At 49.6% G+C, this 23,866-nt stretch overlaps 1 protein-coding gene across 1 annotated transcript; it reads left to right on the top strand.

Moving 5' to 3' along the window:
- The first annotated feature begins 5,333 nt into the window (after positions 1-5,333).
- ALKBH5 (alkB homolog 5, RNA demethylase) lies at positions 5,334-22,723 on the top strand. The gene is made up of 5 exons (XM_081888119.1): positions 5,334-5,597; positions 7,336-8,485; positions 14,528-14,608; positions 18,744-18,899; positions 21,027-22,723. The coding sequence occupies exons 2-5, from the start codon at positions 7,749-7,751 to the stop codon at positions 21,208-21,210; spliced, it is 1,158 nt and encodes a 385-aa protein (XP_081744245.1). The 5' UTR covers positions 5,334-5,597; positions 7,336-7,748; the 3' UTR covers positions 21,211-22,723.
- Positions 22,724-23,866: the final 1,143 nt, after the last annotated feature.

Here is a 23,866-nt window from a genome sequence, read left to right on the forward strand (position 1 = left end):
TACGCTCATGGGTGCCTGGTCTTTTGCTCTTCACCTTTGAGGACAACAAAATCGCATTAATCAACATTCCAAACGCACATGCCAACAAGGGTGTGTGCCTGCCCCAGCATAAATGCAAAACAGTTATTTGAAGATGCAATTCTACACAAGAGAGGTGGGAAACCTTTTTCAGACTTAGGGCTGCAATCCCTAGGATTGTTCCTTTCCTCTTATTTGGTAATCCATCTCGCTCAAAAACGTCTTGGAATACATGTTGACCTAACAGAGGAGCATGCCAGCAAAAAACACAGGAGCTTGTAAACACTTCCAAGCCCCCAAACATAGATGGGACATGTAATTATATCAGATTGACTGCATGGCTTATTCAACGGTTGGATCTTTCTGTGCCTCTGCCAGCATCTGTTAGCAGACGTTAGATAATCACTCTTATTTATTGCACCATCCATGCCTCCAGGCCCTTACAATCTAGATATCATCAGAGATTAACAGTGTCTGTCGCAGATTTTGGGGGGCCCTCGGGCAAGCCAACGTCTACAAACCACATCAGGCCTCAGTGAGACAAACTCCTCACTGCCATTATCTGCCTCTCCTCTTCCTCATTTCTACCACCCATTGGCTTGCCAGGCAGAAAGCTGTTGAGCAAGCAGGCAACCTTTAGGTCCAGTCGTGGCCGACTCTGGGGTTGCGGCGCTCATCACACTTTATTGGCTGAGGGAGCAGGCATACAGCTTCCGGGTCATGTGGCCAGCATGACTAAGCCGCTTCTGGCGAACCAGAGCAGCGCATGGAAATGCCGTTTACCTTCCCACTGGAGCGGTACCTATTTATCTACTTGCACTTTGACGTGCTTTCAAACTGCTAGGTTGGCAGGAGCTGGGACTGAGCAACGGGAGCTCACCCCGTCGTGGGGATTTGAACCGCTGACCTTCTGATCGGCAAGCCCTGGACTCTGTGGTTTAACCCACAGCGCCACCCGTGTTCCTCAGGCAACGGTAGAACTCCGAAAATTTCTGAAGTGTTGATTTGTTGGTGCATTTTTTAAAAAACAAGAGCTCAAAAGCAAAAAAAAAAAAAAGGGTCAGCAATTTTGACAAAAACACCCCCACCTGCAGGAAGTGGAATTTCCTGCACCTCCTCGCTACTCCTCATTTCCTGGGCCAAAAGGTAGGCAATTAAACAGGTGGGTTGCAATGATGCTGATGCGGAGAAGGTCCAAGAGGCTTTTGGCACTGAGCATCCTCTTGGCATGTGGGGCCTTGGCAGATGCCCGATCATTGTAGTGGTCCTTGATACCAACCCTAGAGGCAACAGAGGAAGGAGAAGGAAACAGAGGTTTCCTCTGTTCCTTCTTTGGAGGTCTTTAAGCAGAGGCTTGACAACCATATGTCAGAAGTGCTCTGATGGTGTTTCCTGCTTGGCAGGGGGTTGGACTCGATGGCCCTTGTGGTCTCTTCCAGCTCTATGATTCTAGGTGGAGATTAACAAGGTGTTGCAACCATTTTGGCTACACATAGTTAAACTTAGTTATAATGCAGGGATGGAGTGCCTGTGGGGCCCTCCAGATGTTACTGGACCAGTGCTCAGCAATTGTGGCAGATGGGTCCCTTTAAAAAAACACCCGCCCTAAAACCTAATGGGGAAAGTTGTGTTGTCTGTTTAAAGGGATTGGAAGACAGCAAGAGAAGTGGCATAACGCAGGCATTTTTCCATATGGAGACGACAAAATCCATTCCAATAACCTACCAAGTTCCAAAAAGGAGGTGACTGGTCTCTTCATTAATTGACTTGGAAAAGGAGTAGGAAGGAAAGGAGATTGGCAGGGTTCAGTAAAGGCCTCCAGGAAGACATTAATGAGCCACTTATACCTGGTGCTTCCTGTTTTAAGGCCAAGGGCTCCCAAAGCGTAGGAAGAAAGTAGGTCAGAGAGCTTTGGCTTATTTGCTGGCTGACTTTCTATCCTCTTGCCTCACACAGATCTTGCTGAACGAAACGCAGCTTGGGCACAAGACAAGTAACACCCCAATGCCATGATTTGCCTCCATGGGAATGTGCTGTGGTGCATTCTCCAAAAGGGATGATCTCTCCAGCTGCTTCCACCTCCCCTTCTTCTAATCTCCTTCCCCTTGTCTGCATGTTTTTGCCCCAGAAAGACAGCATGGGAAGAGGGCTTAAAAAAGGGTGTGAGAAGCCATGGCTGAAGGCAGTTGAAAGGAAGGCATGGCTTTCCAGGTTGTGAGTTGGTAGTTCTAGCATTTTCCCCCCATTTTTTTTAACTTCAGCTTTAGAATTGAAAACAGCTGCTCACTTTTGGGTAAGGATTGCCTCCAGGTGAGCAGGGAGAGGAGCTTTGCAAATTTGCCTCTACCCTCCCCACACTTTCAAAGTTACTAACACCGCTACATATGGGCATGCAGGAAGTAACTTTTTGCTCATAACCTGCAGGTTTGTGGAATAATAAAGACTTTTTCTTTATTATTCTGAATCAGAATTTTTAAAACCTCTCTCTCTGGTGTGTATCATAAACTCAGGCATTCGCTATACCAAGAGGCTGAGGAAATCAATTATCCCATGATGCATCAGTGCTGGCCCTGGTTGTGTCAGGGGGAAGCAGAGGCTCAAGGGAGATATTCTGAGGAAAGCCAATTATCCCATGATGCATCAGTGCTGGCCCTGGTTGTGTCAAGGGGAAGCAGAGGCTCAAGGGAGATATTCTGAGGAAAGCCAATTATCCCATGATGCATCAGTGCTGGACCTGGTTGTGTCGGGGAAGCAGAGGCTCAAAGGAGATATTGTGGGGAAAGCCAATTACCGTATCCCATGATGCATCATTGCCGGCCCTGGTTGTGTCAAGGGGAAGCAGAGGCTCAAGAGAGATATTCTGAGGAGAGCCGATTATCCCATGATGCATCAGTGCTGGCCCTGGTTGTGTCAAGGGGAAGCAGAGGCTCAAGGGAGATATTCTGAGGAAAGCCAATTATCCCATGATGCATCAGTGCTGGCCCTGGTTGTGTCAGGGGGAAGCAGAGGATCAAAGGAGATATTCTGAGGAGAGCCGATTATCCCATGATGCATCAGTGCTGGCCCTGGTTGTGTCGGGGGAAGCAGAGGCTCAAGGAAGATATTCTGAGGAAAGCCGATTATCCCATGATGCATCAGTGCTGGCCCTGGTTGTGTCAGGGGGAAGCAGAGGCTCAAAGGAGATATTCTGAGGAGAGCAGATTATCCCATGATGCATCAGTGCTGGCCCTGGTTGTGTCAGGGCGAAGCAGAGGCTCTACGGAGATATTCTGAGGAAAGCCGATTATCCCATGATGCATCAGTGCTGGCCCTGGTTATGTCAAGGGGAAGCAGAGGCTCAAGGGAGATATTCTGAGGAAAGCCAATTATCCCATGATGCATCAGTGCTGGCCCTGGTTGTGTCAAGGGGAAGCAGAGGCTCAAGGGAGATATTCTGAGGAAAGCCAATTATCCCATGATGCATCAGTGCTGGCCCTGGTTATGTCAAGGGGAAGCAGAGGCTCAAGGGAGATCTTCTGAGGAGAGCCAATTATCCCATGATGCATCAGTGCTGGCCCTGGTTGTGTCAGGGGGAAGCAGAGGCTCAAGGGGGATATTCTGAGGAAAGCCAATTATCCCATGATGCATCAGTGCTGGCCCTGGTTGTGTCAAGGGGAAGCAGAGGCTCAAGGGAGATATTCTGAGGAAAGCCAATTATCCCATGATGCATCAGTGCTGGCCCTGGTTATGTCAAGGGGAAGCAGAGGCTCAAGGGAGATCTTCTGAGGAGAGCCAATTATCCCATGATGCATCAGTGCTGGCCCTGGTTGTGTCAGGGGGAAGCAGAGGCTCAAGGGGGATATTCTGAGGAAAGCCAATTATCCCATGATGCATCAGTGCTGGCCCTGGTTGTGTCAAGGGGAAGCAGAGGCTCAAGGGAGATATTCTGAGGAAAGCCAATTATCCCATGATGCATCAGTGCTGGCCCTGGTTATGTCAAGGGGAAGCAGAGGCTCAAGGGAGATCTTCTGAGGAGAGCAGATTATCCCATGATGCATCAGTGCTGGCCCTGGTTGTGTCAGGGGGAAGCAGAGGCTCAAGGGGGATATTCTGAGGAAAGCCAATTATCCCATGATGCATCAGTGCTGGCCCTGGTTGTGTCAGGGGGAAGCAGAGGCTCAAGGGAGATATTCTGAGGAAAGCCAATTATCCCATGATGCATCAGTGCTGGCCCTGGTTGTGTCAGGGGGAAGCAGAGGCTCAAGGGAGATATTCTGAGGAAAGCCAATTATCCCATGATGCATCAGTGCTGGCCCTGGTTGTGTCAATCAGTGGTTCCCTTGATGAACCTTGCAGTGTTATCTTTCTCCTTCAAAAATTACCACAGCAAAATTTAGCGTGAGACCCTTAAAAACCTCACGCTTCTGCTGTGAAATTTCACCATTGTCCGAGGCACTTTATTAGCCACTCGCCCAGCGATCCTTGAAAGCGCCTGTTTCATTTCTGCAAATCAGCGGGCAGGCTTGTCATTTTGAACCTCATAGGCTCAGCGTGGCCAATCCGCGCTGAGGTAGGCGGTGAAAGGAGGGGGAGCCTGTTGAGTTGGCCACGCCCCCTACAGTACCCCACACAGGCGTCTAGGGCATAAACCCCACCCTACGCTCTGTACGTCATTGCGATTGACGGCGTGGAAATGGCGCTTCATGTGCGCGTGCACTAAGGAGCATGCGCAGAGAACATTAAAGGCCCTTAAGGAGTCCTTAATATAGAGGTAGAAAAACAAGAGTTTTACACGCACAGCTTTCACTTCCGGTTTCCATTCCAACGCCGTAATATAAAGGACGTGGTTACATAACGGATAATGAGAGCGCCACTCCACCCTTCCACGTTCCAATCTCTATAGTGCCTTTTATAGCTACGCACTTTGCTCAGCGCATGCGCCATTAACTGCCGGAAGTGTATATTTTATATACGCCTATGACTTTCTTTTTTTAAAAAAAAATTACTGCGTCTGTATAATATTAGATTGACCTCTCTTTTTTTATCCTTGTGAGAGAATCGAAAACACCCAACGGCCTGTTCCGATGTCCACCGGAAGCAGCCGCTCTACCTTTCCCCATCTCTATGGCGATGAAAAAACAGGGGGCGGTGGAAGGAGGAGTTGGAAAGAGCGTCGGCATGCGGCGCGTGCGCAGAAGCGGAGTCGCCGTGGCGAGGACGCTCTTTAGCCGCAAAACGAGAAGCCGCTCGGCTCTTGGAGAGCGGGCGAGGGGCGGGGCTTCGGCGCGCCTGCGCAGTGCGCGCCACTCCGAAGCGTGCGCCTGCGCAGTGGCCGACTCTTGCGCCGTGAGGAGGATGCCCCTGAAGTTATTTATAATGTCGGGCCGGCCGCTGGTGACGTAGCGAGGAGTTCGGGCAGCGGCGGCGGAGGAAGCGGCGGCAGCGGCGACGCCTCTTCCCTTCCTGGTCTCCCTCCGTCCGCCCGGCCTTCCTCCTCCGCCCCCGGGCCTCCGCTGCCATGGAGGGAGCCGGGCCGCCTCTGCCGCTGACGGAGCCGGACTCGGGCGGCGCGTGCTGAGGGGCCGGACTACTCGGGCGCGGTGAGCCGGGGCAGTTGGTTCCGGGGCGGACGCCCCTCCCCCCCCCAGCGCTGTCCGTAAAAGGCGAGACCGGGGGAAGGAGAGAAGCAGCCTCTCTGAGGGTGAGGGGGAGAGACCAAGAGGTTCGGGGGCGCCCGTCCTTGTCAAGTGGGATAGGGGCTCCTGGAGGGGCCGGAATGCGGCCCTGAGGCTGCAAAAGGGCTTCCCAGCTCTCTGTGATAAGTTCGGATAAGGCGGAGATGGGGCGCCAATAGGTTCAGGGGCGGAGAAAAGGCGCCGCTGGGTTCTGGCCCTGCCTTGTTAAGTGGGTAACTACCTCTGCCTTTTCTCTCGCCTTCCTCCGAGGCAGTGATAATTGACTGAGAGCTCAATAGGTTTGGGGGCCAGCCGCGGTCAGAGGCTTTTTCCTTCCTTCCTCTCTTGCTCTTTCTGCCTGTTTTGGTTGGGATAGTGTGGTGAGCATCAGGGCAAACATTTGGGGGCGGAGAGGCTTTCTTCCCCCTCCCCATGCCCTGGGAGGACACCATGGCTCCCTCTTCCCTTTTCTTTAGGAGCCTGGCGGGTGCTGAGGGTTTTTTTGGGGGTGGGGGGTGAGGCAGGTTGGTCTTGGCTCCCCTCCTGACCTCCTGCTGCCCATAGAGGGGCCCTTGTGTCTCTTGGTGCTTTCTAAGAGGGTCACAGAGATCAATAGGCTTGCAGTGGGGCCGAGACTTTTATTTATAGCCCCTGATTACATAATGGGCCTCCTGGCTTACCCCCCCCTCCCCATTTTCTTTCGGTTTGTGTGATTGGCTTTGAGCAGTGGGTTTGGGGATTGAGGAAACAGGCTAGGCCTAGTTATAGAGGGGTCCTCATGTCTCCTCCTGAGTGGGAAGCCAAGGAATGCAGGAAAGAAGGTCTTTCTTTTCAAACTCTGACTAATTAGGTACATCCCCCACCCCCTTCTCTTCCTGCTGGAGAGGATAATGGATCCAGGTGCATAAAAATTGGCTCTCCTTCCTGTCTCTTTCCCCTTCTTCTGAGAGGGTAACAAAGAGAGAAAGAAGTATAGAGATAGGCAACATTTCCTCTGCTGCCTTCCAACCTCTAGCTGTATGAGAATTTTCTGGACCTTCTGCCCTTTTGCTTGGGAGACAGACAGCAATAGATATGGGGGGCAAAGAAGGCAGTTACCCCCTCACTGCCATACCTCTGTTTCTGGGGAGCGCTACTCCTCACCCAGTAGGTAGGGGGGCAACGAACAGCAGAAAAGCTGTAGAGGAAGGTTCTGGAAGGGGGGAGTGCCTTATTAGCCTCTCCTTTATGATGTATGGGCCTGGTTCCTTTTCACCTGGAAGGAGTAGGTGATGAACAAGGAGCAGGGGTGGAAGGGGGATGCTTTCACCATTGTCACCTGCTGGCCTCTCCTGTATTTCTAGTTGATGAGTGAGTTAGGGAGGAGGCAATATGTATAGAGGGAACAGATAATGCAGCTGAGTGAACTTCTGGTCTGTTCCTTGACCCTGTGCTTCTCCATGCCTTTAATTGCAGCCACTTTTCCTACTCTTATCCAGGCCAGGCTTGGCCTGGAGTGTTTCCTAGGATACAGCGTAGGGAGGTTGACTCAGGTGGTTTGCATGCCTGGGAAAGGGGCTTCCCAGCTATTGGTGCGGTGGGCTCAGATAATGTATCTTGCTTGTTTCTCTTATCTGCACTTTTCCTCCTTGCTCTTTGCTTACAGCATTTTCTCTTCCCACAGATGGAGTGTGCTTAATTGTCCTGGCACTCACCTGCCAAACAAGATTGGTACCACTGGACGAGAAGACCTTGCATTCATCTGTCCGTTCCGTATCAGTACTGGAATGAAACTGAATCTGTAACTTTCTTCTCATTCTCGCAAGGATTTGTTTCCCCTTGCCCCTGCTGCAGGGACTTGGGGGCGGGGTGTCTCAGAAGGGTGGAGTGCCTTACCCATCAGGAAGGGCACCTGGTTTGGTTTGCTCTCCACCTGTGGAAGCTCAGCTGTAGGATTTCTTGTTTTTTCCTCTGGGAGATTATTCCACTAGGATAGACAATGCCTTGAACGGGGACAGCGCTTTCCCACTCACCAGCCCTACAAACCATTCACCGGGGAGTTCAGCAGAGGTGGCGAAGGCGACTGGGGAACTCACCATGGCTGGGAGTGGCTACACAGACCTGCGAGAGAAGCTCAAATCCATGATGCCTTACCGGGACAATTACAAGGGGAGCGGCACTCGAGACCCTGCCGAGTCTCCCTATGGAGGCTCAGGTGGAACTGCAGAGCGCAAGCGGAAGTACCACGAGGATTCCGAGTCGGAGCCCAGCGACTGCGAGGAGCACCAGCGGGAGGAGGAGGAAGAGGCCCAGAAAGTCAAAAGCGGCATCCGGCAGCTCCGCCTCTTCACCCCCGAGGAATGCTCCAAGATCGAAGCTCGCATTGACGACGTGGTCTCCAGGGCTGAGAAGGGCCTTTATAAAGAGCACACGGTGGATAGGGCCCCTCTCCGGAACAAGTACTTCTTTGGGGAGGGTTATACGTACGGGTCTCAGCTGCAGAGGCGAGGTCCCGGTCAGGAACGGCTGTACCCGCGTGGGGAAGTGGATTCCATTCCCGAGTGGGTCCATGACCTCGTCATCCGCAAGCTGGTGGAGCAACGGGTCATCCCTGAGGGCTTTGTGAACAGTGCGGTGATCAATGACTACCAGCCTGGGGGCTGCATAGTCTCCCATGTGGATCCCATCCACATATTTGAGAGGCCTATTGTCTCGGTGTCGTTCTTCAGTGACTCGGCACTCTGCTTTGGCTGCAAGTTCCAGTTCAAGCCCATCAGGGTCTCCGAGCCGGTCTTCTTCCTGCCTGTGAGAAGAGGGAGTGTCACTGTGCTCAGGTAAGGAAACTTGCAGGAGGCCTTTCCGAGTCGTTGGCCGATTTCAGTTCCTGAATTGATAGCTGTACATCCAGACACATTTGTGTATTATGTGTTGATTTTGTATATCATGTTCCAAGTGCTAAATGTTTTGTGACCCTTGCTTGTCTTTTACAGTTGCCATTATTCCTGCCTTACAATTTCTGGAACAGAACCTAAAAGAGGAGGTGATTTGTGTGTTGGGTCTGCAGGTGACCTTACAAAGCAACATAAGTGTATCCCACTGACTGTAGCAGCGATTTTCAAACCTGTCTTCTAGTCAGCCCTAAGACGGTTTGAAATCTCATCCAGGACTCCTCACTGATAAGATCTGTAATGATAGGACAAGCATCTGAGTTTGTTGCGCATTATTAATCTTCTCTGCTATATGCAGATGCAAGGACTTTGGGGTTCTAAGACATATCCTCAGCTTGTGATCAACAAGAGCAAACAGCACAGCCAGCACAAACAGTGCAGAATGGAACCTGCAGTGTGCAGGGGGTCCTCAGCATACAAACTTGATGCAAGAATGCTTCCCAAGGAACTGTTGAGGCAAGGTTCATAAGAGCTAGGAGGAGGTTAGCTGGAGATCACATCAGCCGTCATAGCTTGTGATAAATGCCACCCAGTTTCAGGGGTTCTGCCAAAACGAGCCTCCATGGTTGGAGAAACTGCATCTCTGCAAGCATTAACCAGGGATTGGGGAGGAACCCCTGGCTCTCCAGGTTTGGCTGGATTACAAGTCCCATCAACCGTGACCAGACCATGCCATCTTGTAGTTAATGGGAGTTGGGTGTCCAGCCATATTTGAAGGGCCACAGGGTCCTCACCCCTGCTAATTAATGTGAACTAAAGCAGGACAGGTGACGTTCCTTATGATGAAGAGTCTCCCTCTCCTCCCAGAGAGAAGGAACTCCAGAGAAGGGTAATGACTGTGTGCTGGAAAAGATAGAAGGCTTCGCTTCAGACTCCTGACAACAGGAGTCAACACAAAAGAAGCAGCAAGTCTGATTGGAAGGAGTGCTTTTTTCACTCTGCCTTCCACTCCAGCTAGGGCACTCTCAAGCCAGAGTTGGATAGCTTGCACCTTGTCTGGGAATTTTCTTTGATTCACCGGGGGCGCCTCTGCCCCCCTCACAGCTTGAGAAAAACGTGTTAGTGGAGCAGAGTACCGGTAATTGTATCTCCCATGCAAACTGGTTTGAGAGCTCTCTGGCTGCAGTTGATTCTCCGTAGTAGTATCATTCTGAAAGTAAAAACCCAGTGCAAGCAGTAGCAGTCCTCCTAGGAGCGAGTTAAGCCCTGCATGCAAAACCAGCAATTGACCTTCCCTGCCGGGAATTGGGCAGGGAGCCCTTGTTCACTGTACTCCTGAATTGCCGCTGGTGGTAGTGTTTTGCCATTTCTTGTCCACTGTCCTGATACCATGCAATAAGGAAAGCTTTCATAAGGGGAAAGCTATCTCAAGTATGCCAACCCTTTAGGACTGAACTAAGTATTAGCGTATCCATTTATCTACAGGTGTTTCCACGGGTTTCTCCAAGCCCGTTTTCTGTTGGCTGTAGAGCCAAGACTGTTACTTTGCAATATGCAGCGCTGATGTTTTCTGTAGCGTTCTCCTCTTCAATTCCTGGCTCTGCTTTTTTCTCTGAAACTGTGTTTACAGTGTAAATACTTACAGGTAACACTAGACAGCATTCCTTGTGGCGTTAGTGCCTGTGGAAGAGCAACTTCTCCAGGAGCAGAGTGTGAAAGGGCGCGAAATGTTGGGTCAGGATAAGCCTGTGACAAACTGTATTTATAGCCATGTAAGCCAAAGCCAGCTCTCCGCCAGGATGAGTCAAACATCCCTAATGGTTCCGCGTTGCCATGGCAAAGGGAGGGCAACCAACATTTTTTGGTCTGAGAAGTGAACACTTCTGCCAGTCTGAAAGGCTGCTTGAGGGGGTAACGTGATCCCCTGCTTACATTTGTAAAGCGATCTCTGCATGAGCCAGGAAGGAAAATCTCTCCTTCACATAAACGCGGCCTTGCACAATAGTCCAGGTGCATCAATAATAAAGCAGTGTAAGGACTAAGCATTATCTCTAAAAGTGCGCACATTAACCAAGGCTCACGCAGAATTACATGTGGCAGGAACTTCCAGGAAGGGGCTGAGCAGCTGAACACTCTGCAGTTGAAATGAAACTCTGCCTGATGCAGTTTGATAGCAAGGAGGTGCTAAACACGGGAAATTATTTTGTCAGTCTAACGAAAGGTCTGTTGCAAAATCTGTATGGCTCCCACCATGGTGTATGCAGTAAGAATTGTTGGCCCTACCCATTTTTAAGGGAGATATAATTTATGATAATAATGGAGGCAGCCAGCAGCTTACACTGGTTGCTAAGTCTGCTGAAGCCACCCGCTTCTGCTATGGAGTTGCCATGTGTGACTAGCAAGACTAACGGGACTCTTGGCATGCACCTGCCTCCCTGGCTGTTTCAGATAGCTGAAGACAGTGGCATCCCTTCAAAAAGATGACTATCTCTTCTTACCTTGCTCATCTGTGGTAACGTTGCAGGGATGCACCCCAAAAGGGGAAATTGGTACCCTAAGACTTGTCCCAGGTGAGCAGGCAAGCGGCTTTTCAGAAGCCTGGCTTTTTATTCATGAATTCTTTGCTTCAAGGGGACAGTGGCTTTTCCTTTTGTCCGAAGCTTTCTGCTCTTGATTCTTATAGAGAACCAGCCGCCCTGTTAGTTTTGTATTGCGGCAACTATGTCAAATGTGAACCTAATTCATTAAGAAAGGAATGGCTGAAAGAACTTCACCTGTGCTTCAGAGTTGCCAAGTTGGAGGGAAGGAGTGGAATGGAATTCCAGATTATTTGACCATATGAGCTTTTCACGGACGGATGGGTGAAGTCCCCTCTGCATAGAGCAGCATGGGTCTACTGCAGCCTACAGTGTCTGAGCCAGTTCCTCAGGGACAGAAACAGCATTTCCACAAGTCTTTTCTAGTAGCAGAAATCTTCTAGAATTTCAGTAGGCCTACGGGTGGGTCACCATGCAGCACCTTCACTGTCCTGTCCCAGCTTGCCTGGTTTCCAAGAAAAGAAGGCAGCGTTAAGCAACTAGCACACTTTCAATGCAGAAGTTACTTCAGTTTGAGGGCAGCAGCTACTAGGTTTTTGAGCATTAACTATAAAAGGGCACCTTTCCAAGGGAGGTTGGCCTGAGCAGAAAGTCAGCACTGCCAGTGCAGCGCTCAGCACTCCTAGATCTGCTTGGCACTGCCAGAATGGACTAGGCCAGTGTTCCAGTCACGTGGGCCAGCTGGGTATAAGAACCTGGTCAAGAAGGGAGGGAGTAGTTCTAAATACGGCTGCTGTCGAGAGGGCTGGCAGGGAGAACCTAGCCAAATAGAAGCAGCATGCTTGTTATGGCAACATGAGTCTTAATATCGCTTGGTCAGTGGCTTTTGCTGGTAGGGGAGAGGTTGATGCAACAGTTCACAGGAGTTATGTGGGCAGACACTTAGGCTTTGCTCACCATCCTTGTTCTTGAGTGTCTTAAGAACGCATCTTCCTAATTCTTGCCTCCTGATTGTTCAGCACATGACTGCTGTACCGCCCTAGCTGATATTTATATGCTTTTTGCATGGGAGGAGAGAATCTGTAAGCGCTGCTTCAAATGTTACGAAGAAATGCAGGGAATGGGAAACACAGTCCGTTGTGCTTCCTGTTCTCTACAACTTGGTTGAGAGGTGGGAGTCACTTTGAACTCTCTTGAGAGGCCTTAAAACAAGTTGATAAGATGCCTTTTCACAGAGTCTCCTCCCAGAAGACTTACCTGCTGCTAGTGTAAATGATCAGGGTTTTGCGGCCCTATTGGGAATTTCTACTCCTGTGAAATAGTGTGCAACTAGTTAGGTATGAGGCTGTACATAGTTTTTGTAACACTGAACAAGCAAAATCCCACCCCCCATTTTGGCAACGATTGCTTTCAGGCATGGGCTGGTGGCCAACTGGGGGAGCCCACCGTACCTGACAGAAATTTTTGAAATCCGTAGCTGCAATGAAGGTGTGTCCTACTGAAATAGAACAACCTAAGTCTTTTTTCTGTCCTATCTGAATTTGGTCGCTTTCGTACAGGTACTCTTTGGAACTCAGACGTCTGTGCAAATCCATTCATGAAAGCCAATGCACATATTGTTGCCGTGCTGCTAGGAAACTTCATGGCAAAGCTATTGAAATGGTCAGTTTGTGGGGGTTGGGTTATGCAGGCAAGGCTTGAGGTGTATTAACAATACAAACTTAAACTGGTTCTAATAGTCAAGGGTTTCTCAGTGAACTCTGGGAATGGTAGTCCTGTGAGGATGTTAAGAAACTACAGAGGTACCTCGGGTTAAGTACTTAATTCATTCCGGAGGTCCGTTCTTAACCTGAAACTGTTCTTAAGCTGAAGCACCACTTTAGCTAATGGGGCCTCCTGCTGCTGCTGCACCGCTGGAGCACGATTTCTGTTCTCACCCTGAAGCAAAGTTCTCAACCTGAAGCACTATTTCTGGGTTAGCGGAGTCTGTAACCTGAAGCATATGTAAGCTGAAGCATATGTAACCCGAAGTACCACTGTACTGGGATCTTCACAAACACGTGGCTTCTGTTCGTGGCTAATGATAATGGTAGCCAGGGAATAGAAGGCATTGCTTCAGTATTTCCTGACTGCGAGCAGTTCATTGTAGCCTTCTGCAAAGGATCTTGCTCACAGTCCCTCTGAATAGGAGAAATAGTGCTTTGAGTGCCATTAAGATTTTCAGAATTACCCGGTAGTCATGGGTCTGGAATCAGGGAAGTGCTGCGTATTGAAAGCCCTCCTGGTCTTTGCAGCTGTGCTGTAATGCAGATCCTGTCAAGGATCTCAAATGGAACAAAAATGTTTCTCTCTTCCCCCCCCCCCACTTTCCCTAGAAGATCTTGGGCACAGTTGTCAGAATATAGCTATTGAGTTTGCTCACACTGTCGCCCAAGCAAGCTAGACTTCGTCCCGTGTTCTCCTTTCCCCCACATCCCCCACCTTCCTGCACCAGCATTCTACCTGTTCAGGTAGATGCTTACCTGAGCCACTGGTCCCTGCAGCCCGAAAAAGAACAAAGTTGACTCTTGGGGAGGGAAGGTGGGAAGATTCTTACATTGGGAATTTGAAGACTCCAGCAAAGCTGGCCCACGCTACTGCATTTGATCTGTGGTTATGGGTGGCAGCGAGGGTTTGGAGTAGGTGGTGGAATCATGCAAGCAACGGTCTGTGTGGCAAATATTTTTATATGGCTTTCTCAAGAGCAGGGGTGGGGAAGCTGTGGCCTTCCTGATGTTGTTGAGCTCTGACTCTCATCATTCCCTGCTGTTGGCCACACTTGCTACAGCTGTTGGGAGTTGGTGACCCCTGCTCTAGAGGATCTCAGGGCAGGATGGTGGTCCCAGGTAATATGCAATCAATCCCTGATATCTCGAGATAGGACTGGAAATGTTCTCTGTCTGAAATCCTGGAGAGCCACTGCTAGTTAGCAATACTGAGCTACCTGGGCCAATGGTCTGTCTCTGTATAAGGCAGATTCCCACATGAACCTGAGAAAATGGCCTTGTCTGCTGCATTGATGGTGAGCCAGTGTGGCATAATGGTTAGAGTGCCCGCATAGGACCTGGGAGACCAGGGTTCAAATCCCCACTCCCAAAACTCAATTGGGTGAGCTTCGGCCAGTCCCTGCCTTAACCTACCTCACAGGGTTGTTGTTTGGATAAGATGTGGAGGGGGAGAGCATTGCTACCCTGAGCTCCTTAGGAAAAAAGGGTGGAATATAAGTGAAATAAACTTAAATGGTGGGAAGAGATGTTATGAAGGGCTATAAGTGTTGGCTGAAGTTGTAGACGGAGCTGTTTGATCACCAGTATGGCTGAACTGGGGCTGGAGAGAAGCAGGAACAGATACAGCCTTTTAAAACTTAAGTTGGCTTGGTTTGAAATCCCTCTTGGATCTTTCTCTTCCACAGTGGTTACGCAGCTGATGAAATTACACACTGCATTCGACCACAGGATATCAAGGAGAGGAGAGCAGTCATCATCCTTAGGAAGTAAGTGGTGAAGCATCTTTGAAGAGATTGTAATTTGTATATGTTTCTAAAGGGGAAAACATCCTTTCACATTCTTGCTGCTGCCAATACTCTGAGCTGCTAAAACTGGTAGCAGCTAACGCAGATGATTCTGTCCTGGCTAAGCAAAATCACTCTCGAACTTTGTGAGACATAGCTGTTTCCTTGCTCCCATTTATGAGGCCCGTGGTTTGTTTGTTTTTAAAATGTTAAGCCGGGCCTCCTTAAGAAGATGCAGGGAGGAACTTGGGGCACCTCTTGATGACCCAGTAAATCCTGGGAAACCGTAACTCTGCTGGGAGGCCGAGGAAGTGTTTTCTTAGCATTCTCAAAACATCCTGCCCCTTCCTAGCACTTAACTGGTAAAACACATTGTGGTCTGTTTTGAAGGCATGCAGCCAGGAAAAGTGGAAAGAATGGACTAGCCCCACTAAATCTTCCTTAAAGTAACAGCGCTTCCTGCCCTTTCCATTGGCTCGCACACATACACCGGTAGGAAACAGAGGCTTGGCTTTGCAAATACAACTCAGAACAGCAGGCTTAAGAGGCCTGAGCAGTTGTGTGCTCGATGTGGTCTTGGTGTGAGAGAGTTTGAACCTCCCTGACGTTTGGTGGGCTCACACAATTGGCTTAAAGCTGAAGGTAATCGCTGCACAATACAAATTTGGAGCTTCTCATGGTGCATTCTACACCACAGAGCAGGATCCCCAAATTTAGATCTCCAGGTGTTTTTGGACTACAGTTCCCATAATCCCTGACCCCACTGGTCCTGCTAGCTAGGGATGTTGGGAGTTGTAGTCTAAAAGCAGCTGGAGACCCAAGTTTGGGAAACACTGTTATGGAGTAATGGTGGGCAACCTGCAGTCTTCCAGGTGTTGTTGAACTCCAGTTCCATTAGCTCCAGCCAGCATGGCCTGCGGTCAGGGATTGATGGGAGTTGTGATCCAGTAACATCCGGAGGGCCCAGTTACAGTGCGTGCTGCTTTCCTTATAGAATCATAGAACTATAACGTTGGAAAGGAACCCCGAGGGTCATCTAGGCAAACCCCCTGCAATGCAGGAATCTCAACTTGATCATACATGACAGATGGCCATCCAGCACCTGCTTTAAAAAGGAAGGAGAGTCCACCACCTCTTGTAGGAGTCTGTTCCGCTGTCAAACAGATCTTAGGTCAGAAAGATCTTCCTGATGTTTAGTCAGAATCTCCTTTATTGTATCTTGAAGCCATTGGTTTGGATCCTAGCCTCCGTAGCAGGAGAAGACAAGCTTGCTCTATCTTCCATGTGACAGCCCTTTAGATAATTGAAGATGGCTATCTTACTCCTCAATGGGACGCGGGTGGCGCTGTGGTCTAAACCACTGAGCCTCTTGGGCTTACCGATCAGAAGGTTGGGGGTTTGAATCCCCACGATGGGTTGAGCTTCTGTTGCTCGGTCCCAGCTCCTGCCAACCTAGCAGTTTGAAAGCACGCCAAAAAGTGCAAGAAGATAAATAGGTACTGCTCTGGTGGGAAGGTAAACAGCGTTTCCGTGCGCTGCTCTGGTTTCAGTGTTCCATTGCGCCAGAGGCGGCTTAGTCATGCTGGCCACATGACCCGGAAAAACAAATGCCGGCTCCCTCGGCCTGTAAAGCGAGATGAGCACTGCAACCCTAGAGTTATCTGCGACTGGACTTAACTCTCAGGGGTCCATTATCTTTTACCATTTTATTTTACTCCTCTCAGTTTCTTCTTTACCAGGCTAAACATACCCAATTCCAACAACCATTCCTCATAAAGGCTTGGTTTCCAGACCCTTTCTTATCTTGGTCGCCCTCTCACAGGAGTAGATTAACCCCAATGCTGCCTTGCAGGCTGGGTTTGCATCGCCACTTGAGAGAGTTGGAACTGTATCCATGATTTGTGGAATCCTTGGCAGGGAAATGGGAGCGTGTCAGGTTGCTAGTCTGCTAGTGGCCCTGGTTGTGAGCAGTGTCTCCTGTAATGTGCATCAGACAGGGAGCTCAGGGGCTCCAGCCCTTGCAAAACATAGAATCATAGAGTTGGAAGAGACCACAAGGGCCATCGAGTCCAACCCCCTGCCAAGCAGGAAACATGGCGGCTAGGATCAAACAATCCTCCGGCAGTGTTCATAAGACTCTAGGGAAGGTTCTTTTTCATGTCTCGTACTTACACCTCTGCTAACTCAGTACTTGCTTGAGAACAGAAGTGCGTAATGAGGAAACGATCTAGCTCCAATTCACTTCGAGTGGAATTTTCCTGAACGGTCTGGTAACCGGCGTGGTCATAAAAACTTCAAGGCAGTGGAAGCATAGCAATATTTATGGATTCTTCCTGCATGCTCTGGGCTGCTGCGGAGGGTGGCTGCAGAACAGCCTGGCGAACTCTGAGGCGGAGTTGGAGTTGGAGTTGGAGCGACCAAGAAAGAAATTGGCTTTAAGAGCAGATGGAAAAACACGAGGCTGCAGCTCAGCTCCCAGCTAGTTTCAGGAGCAGGTTGCAAGATTATTTTCCCCCTGCCCTGTTAGTTTGGGACAACCTCTTGAGCTACTTAGAACTTTAAGGAATGTGTTTGCCTGATGAGAAATGGGACCTGGCAACGTGTTGAGGGACAGGAGGTTAGCAGAGCTCCACCTCTGGTTTCTGAGCCTGCATTAAATGCTGCTTGTAGACATTCAGATAACAGGGTTTGGTCCAGCTGAAGTAGATCAACTGACTGATCGAGAACTGGGCAAGTGTGTCAGAAGTGTTGGTTTTATTTGGGCAGTTAAAAAGATAATCTTCATCAGACTTGTTACTTATGCAAATTACTTAACAGTTTGGACAAGTAACTTCTAAGACATCTTTAGTTTTGAGAGTGTTTGGTAAGGTTGCTATAAACATCAACAAGTCTCTGGATGGTCCACCCCTTTTGGCTTTTATCATGGAATTGCAATAGCTCCGTTTAAAAATAATAATCATGAAATGCAAGCCAGAAGGAAGCAGAGCAGCAGCGAAATATTAAAACGCAAAACGTCTGTTTTGAAAAAGTAGTTATGCTACGTTGACAGCAGGCAAGCATCCTCTGGCACTGAGACTTCTTGGAATATTTGACAGGCCTCTTGACTGGTGTGCCAATCCTACAAGCTTCGATGCTTTTTTCTTCTTATGGAAAGATTGCTTCACAAATGCTGGTTTCTGCTCCAGTGCCAAACGCTCTGCTTGGAATCGTGCAGCGAGAGAGGCCAGCGGTCAGGGATGCTGGGAACTGTAGTTCAACAACATCTGGAGGGCCACAGGTTCCTCATCCCTGCCCTGCAACCTGCTACGGATAAAGGACATGGCTTCCTTTCTGCGGTCCTTGGACCACCTGTCCGCTTCCAACTCCACTATCGCATGTATCCATTTGGCACCTGCCAATTCAGTTCAGCATGTGGCTTCTAAGACAAATGGGCAGAAGAAGCAGGGTGGGCCATGCAGAAAGCTCTAGTCCCATTTGTAGCCCCAGCATTGCCCTCTGAGTGCGTTTCTCAGGTCCCAGTCAAACTCGTGGTGGCAGAGGAGGGGTCCTGTGGGCAGGTGTAGCTGGGGAAATCCATAAATTCTATCCTAGAAAGCAGCTTCTGCAAATCAATAAACAAACGGCTTCTGCACATGCATGCAAAGTTCGAGCTGAAAGCATGCACGCTGCTTTTTTTCTGTCATGTCGGCTGTGGAAGTCTGCCATTCCTGGGGCATCTGGGGTTTCTTTCAGAGGAAATCTGGGAAAATCCAACTAGAGTGTTCAACTGCATATATATCAGTGAACTGGCATCAGATTCAATTTAGGTCAGCATTTCTGTAAATGTTAACTATCATGTGCTAGGCAGGGGCTCTGGTTGGTGCCCAGTCAAGATACATATAAAATACGGATTTCGGGGAGGGGAGAGGCACTTTGAAGTTTCCCCTAGCAACAGATAGGGAGGCCTGACTTTTGCTCATCAGATCACATGTGTGGCATGTGGCCGCCTCCTCTGGCCTGCACCCCTGGGGCAAATGTTGAATGTTGGCACAGTGTCTCTTAACACAAATTGTGTCTCCTGTTCCGATGCATCTGGTAGAATTAGATGAGCACCACTTTTGTTTCTTAACCCTTCCAGGACCAGGCTAGACGCTCCCCGGCTGGAGACGAGATCCCTGAGTAGTTCTGTGCTGCTGCCAGGGTACGCCTCTGACCGCCTGTCAGGAAGCAACAGGGACCCCATCCTGAAGCCAAAGAGGTCCCATCGCAAAGCAGACCCAGACGCTGCTCACCGGTAAGTGAATCCACAACGGGGCAGGGCAGGAGGATGGCAGCTGCGCATCATAGAGAGAGGCAGGAGAGCTGCTGAGTTGAGTGGTTTTGTGGAGTGAGGAAGGAGTGACCTCTTGCTTGGCTTCTGCTGGTTTTTGCATGCGACTGTAACCCACGGTTGGGAAAGTCCATAGCCCTGCGGGTGTCAGTCTTTGCACTCAAGTGCCACAATTAATGGAATTGTGCAGAAGCAGTGGCTGCTTCCGGTTGCAAAATGAGGCTTTGGTTTGGAATCTGTGAGTGGAGAGGCAGGTATTGGCACAAAAGAGGCAAACCTGTTACCTCCACTCCACCTGCGTGTGTGCTTTGCAGGTGGGGCTGTCTCCTGAAGTAAGGCTTAGATGCTTCCACAGAGACACCCATCCATAATTTCCGACCGGTGTGTGTGGATATAATTTGGCTTTGGAGTGGTGTTGAACTCTTCCCATGTGGTGCAGGCATGTCAACCGCTGTTTGCAATACAGTGTTTTGGGGTTGGGTTAGGTCAGGGTTCAATGAAGGAGAGAGCCCAAAATGTTACTGGAGGTGCACGGCCTCCAGGGGTGCCTAAAGTATCTGTTTGGATCTTTGCATTGTTCATCTTCCCTTAGCCTTTGAGGTAGGGTAGACAATGAGTCCCAGTGAAAAGGTCTTGGCGTACTGTGCACCTTGTCACTTGCATGGGGGAACCTGTGGTCCTTTAAATGTTCCTCGGCTCCAACTCCCATCATTCCCAGCCAGTTGGGCAGTGGTCGGGGATGATGGGAGTTGGAGTCCAGCATCATGCGGAGAGCCACTGGTCTCCCACCTCTGGTGTAACTGTTCCAGTGAAAAGCAGCAGTTATGAGGTAGTACGAAATATATAACCTAATTCCCAATTACAGATAGGTAGCCGTGTTGGTCTGCCATAGTCAAAACAAAAAAAATTCCTTCCAGTAGCACCTTAAAGACCAACTAAGTCTTTAACTTTAACCTGCGGGGACGCAGGTGGCGCTGTGGGCTAAAGCCTCAGCGCCTAGGACTTGCCGATCGAAAGGTCGGCGGTTCAAATCCCTGTGGCGGGGTGCGCTCCCGCTGCTCGGTCCCAGCGCCTGCCAACCTAGCAGTTCGAAAGCACCTCTGGGTGCAAGTAGATAAATAGGGACCGCTTACCAGCGGGAAGGTAAACGGCATTTCCCTGTGCGGCTCTGGCTCGCCAGAGCAGCGATGTCACGCTGGCCACGTGACCCGGAAGTGTCTCCGGACAGCGCTGGCCCCTGGCCTCTTAAGTGAGATGGGCGCACAACCCCAGAGTCTGTCAAGACTGGCCCGTACGGGCAGGGGTACCTTTACCTTTACCTTAGCCGTGTTGGTCTGCCATAGTCAAAACAAAAAAAATTCCTTCCAGTAGCACCTTAAAGACCAACTAAGTTAGTTCTTGGTATGAGCTTTCGTGTGCATGCAGTGTATCTGAAGAAGTGTGCATGCACACGAAAGCTCATACCAAGAACTAACTTAGTTGGTCTTTAAGGTGCTACTGGAAGGAATTTTTTTTGTTTTGACTAATTCCCAATGGCACCTTAGACCAGTGCTACAGTCACCACAAGGGACTGTCTAGGCACCGTTTTCCCCCAATGTTGTTGTCGATTTCGTTTCATACAACACACTAAAACATCAAATACAGTGGTACCTCGGGCTAAGTACTTAATTCGTTCCGGAAGTCCATTCTTAACCTGAAACTGTTCTTAACCTGAAGCACCACTTTAGCTAATGGGGCCTCCCGCTGCTGCCGCGCCACCGGAGCACGATTTCTGTTCTCATCCTGAAGCAAAGTTCTTAACCCAAGGTACTATTTCTGGGTTAGCAGAGTCTGTAACCTGAAGCGTATGTAACCCGAGGTACCACTGTAAAACAATTCGGAATAAAACAAATCGAAGCTTCTAGGAAAATCTTTTAGATCCTTCTCTAAGTGATGCTTTGCTTTCCCCAGTCGCCAGCCGGACACCCAGAGATCTCCACGAGGTCGCAGTTGGACCGGCGGCGCCAGTCGCAAAATGAGCCTGACTAATTTCTAACACTGCCCCGAATCCTCTCACTGGTCTGTCTGTCTGTCTTTTTTTCTTCTCCTCAGACCTCGGATTCTAGAAATGGATAAAGAGGAGAACAGGCGCTCGGTCCTCTTGCCCAAGCACAGGAGGCGGAGCCATTTCAGCTCTGAGAACTATTGGCGGAAGTCTTACGAGTACACGGAGGACTTTGACGAGGAAGAGGAGGACGGCAGTCCAGCTCGGAAAGTGAAGATGAGGCGGCACTGAGGGATTCTGTTCTTTCACCCCCCACCCCTTCCAACAGAGATATTTGAGCTGATGAGACTGGCCTTCAGGCTGTGAAATCGTATCTTCCCCCACCCCTCCTCCCTCCCACCCCCTTGGCTATTTCCCATCTAGCTTCAAGGTTGTATTCTCCCTCGCCCCCCACCCCTTTTACGCTGAAGAATGGATCTGGAACGGATCTGGCTTTTTTTCTTTTTCCTTAAAGAGAGGCAGCGGTGCTGACCGGGTTGTATCTGCAGCCACCTGCCCTCTTCCCCTCTGCTCCCCCCACCCCCGGGCAGTCGGCCGCGCCCCTCGAAAGCGTGGAGGAGCAGCTTGTCTTTAAAGGGGCGGGGAGAAAGCTTATGTTGTTCTTTGAGGTGTTTGGGCTGGAGTGGATTTTGAAGATGCCAAAAAAAAAGTGGTGCGTTGAGTTTGCTGAAGGAGTTGAGAATATTCGTTTCTGCTCTTGGCGCTGCTGCTTCTTGGAAACGTTATAAATACAGTGTTTCTCCTTCCCCACCCCAATCCTCACACTACCAACCACGTGGTGAAATACTCTCTGTATTGCCACCCTGCTCCGCTCCACACCAAAGGGCTCCTGATTTCTGAAGCCGACGGCCATGTGAATTTATTTTCCTCGCTGTCATTTCAAAGGCCGCCTCCCTCCAGCAACTGGAAATCTAAAGCTTTGCGAACACCTCTTCTTCTTCTTCTTAATTTTGTTTTTTTGGTGACACCGGATGACAAAGCGTTTAGGACGTGTTGCACTTTAGTGTCAGGGTTTATTGCCCCCTCCCCTTGAAATGCCATATAATTCCCCCCCCCTCCTTCCACAAAACCCTTACTTGCTTGGGCTAGCAAGCACCTGTGTTTTCTGCGCTGCTAATGAAAAAAAAAAAGGATACAGTCGTGTTTTCTCTTTCTGTGAAGGATGCACAGTGGTTCCACATTGGGGCTGCTGCTTGAGGGCTCATTGAGGGGCGGGAGGGGGGCAACTCTTGGAGGGGGAGGAGCTGCTTGGCTGGAAACCTCAGATTCTGCCGAATCCCTCACACTAACAGCATAGGGCCCATACCTAGCATTTTCTGTATAAACATAGTTATTTTGAAGACATTTACCCGCTTTGTTTCGATTGAGGCTTTCCTTCTCCCCACCCTCCTGGAAAACCAGACTTTCCGTCTCTCTTGAGACTTGAAAACAATGCTTCTGTGCAGTTGTCCATTCTTAAAGGTAGATGGCCCCGGGCAAACACTCACCGTCAGGAATCCAGGCTGGGCGGGAGCTGCGTCTGTGTGGGGCAGCCCTCCTCCCTTGGGCAGACTCCCAGTGAGGTGGGATCAGTGAAGCAGGAACGTTTAGGCTGCCCCATGCAGAAGGCGAAAATAGTGGGTGAATTGGCATCCTTTTCTGCTTCTTCAGTGACTTCAGGCGATGGGCTCCCCTGGCTCCTGGTCTTGCACCAAAAGCATCTTGCTAAAGGCATGTCAAGACCTCATGTTTGGAGCTGCCAGCTGGCTCCAAAGAATTCAGCTTTTAAATGTTAGGTCTTCTCCCCAATGGCTGTAACACCCCTCTGTCTCTCTCTCTTTCTCTCTCTCTCTCTCTCTCTCTCTCTCTCTCTCTCTCTCTCTCTCTCTCTCTCCTTCCTGCTTTGTCCCAGCCTGGAAGAGTTTTCAGCGTTCAGGAACCAGGTCAGAACCTGGGTTCAGATCACCTAAGAATCGCCCTTATTTTTTTTAAACCACACACGAGAAGCCCAGCTTTCTGAACCAAAAATCTGTGGTTCAAAACGTCCGCCCTTAAGTATCCTGAACTTCATTTGTTCTTCTCAACTTTCATACCTGAGGAATTCTCTTTCTCTCCCCCCCCCCAACCAGGTTGCACGTGCCTTTTTGCTATGATCTATATACCTCATAACCATCAAATTACCTTATGCTAATCCCCAGACACTCCTTGCCTCCTGTGCTTTATTCAACAGGGGCTGATGCTCACCTCCTCTAGAGCTTGCTCCGCTGGGATGGGCCAACCCACCATATTGCTACAACATGTAATATAATTATTATTTTTAATAATTTGTCTTCCCTCCTGACTTGCCACCAGAGTGGAACCTTTTTGCTTTCAAAAGAGTTATGGCTTCATCATAACACCAGTTTTCCTTCAAAGTTCCTTGGGGCGTGTGGGCTGCTCCCGCTTGCTAGTTTGGTGGGGCGGATGTGTTGAGCTTGGCTGTTCCTTGCTCCTTTGCCACAGGTGAGGAGGAAGCAGGATGCAGGTGGGACGCCAGATTGCCGAAAGTTCCCAAAATACCCTGGTCTGCAATGCTAAGCTGTTTCTGCAACTGGCAGTACAAGAAACATCAATGCTTTTTCTATTTTGCCAGCACGCCATCCAAGAAAATGGATGTCAGTGCTTTGACTAATCTTAAGGACTGAAGGGCTTTAGTAGATTTGCAGTCTTCGAACTCGACATCCCTGTCAGTTTAGTGTATTTTCCCACCAGAATTTGGCTTTTATTTTACTGCAGAGTTTTTTGTCAACACCCCACACGACTAGTTTCGTTTGACCCGCTCCTCTTAAGCGTTAGAAAACAGGTTTCAGTTTTTGCTTTGTGATTTGCCATAACCGAGATGAAGTTGACTCGTGGGTGAGCATTCCAG

The sequence above is a fragment of the Podarcis melisellensis genome (genome assembly GCF_964234715.1).
Source record: "Podarcis melisellensis genome assembly, chromosome: 14".
In the NCBI taxonomy this organism is placed as follows: domain Eukaryota; kingdom Metazoa; phylum Chordata; class Lepidosauria; order Squamata; family Lacertidae; genus Podarcis; species Podarcis melisellensis.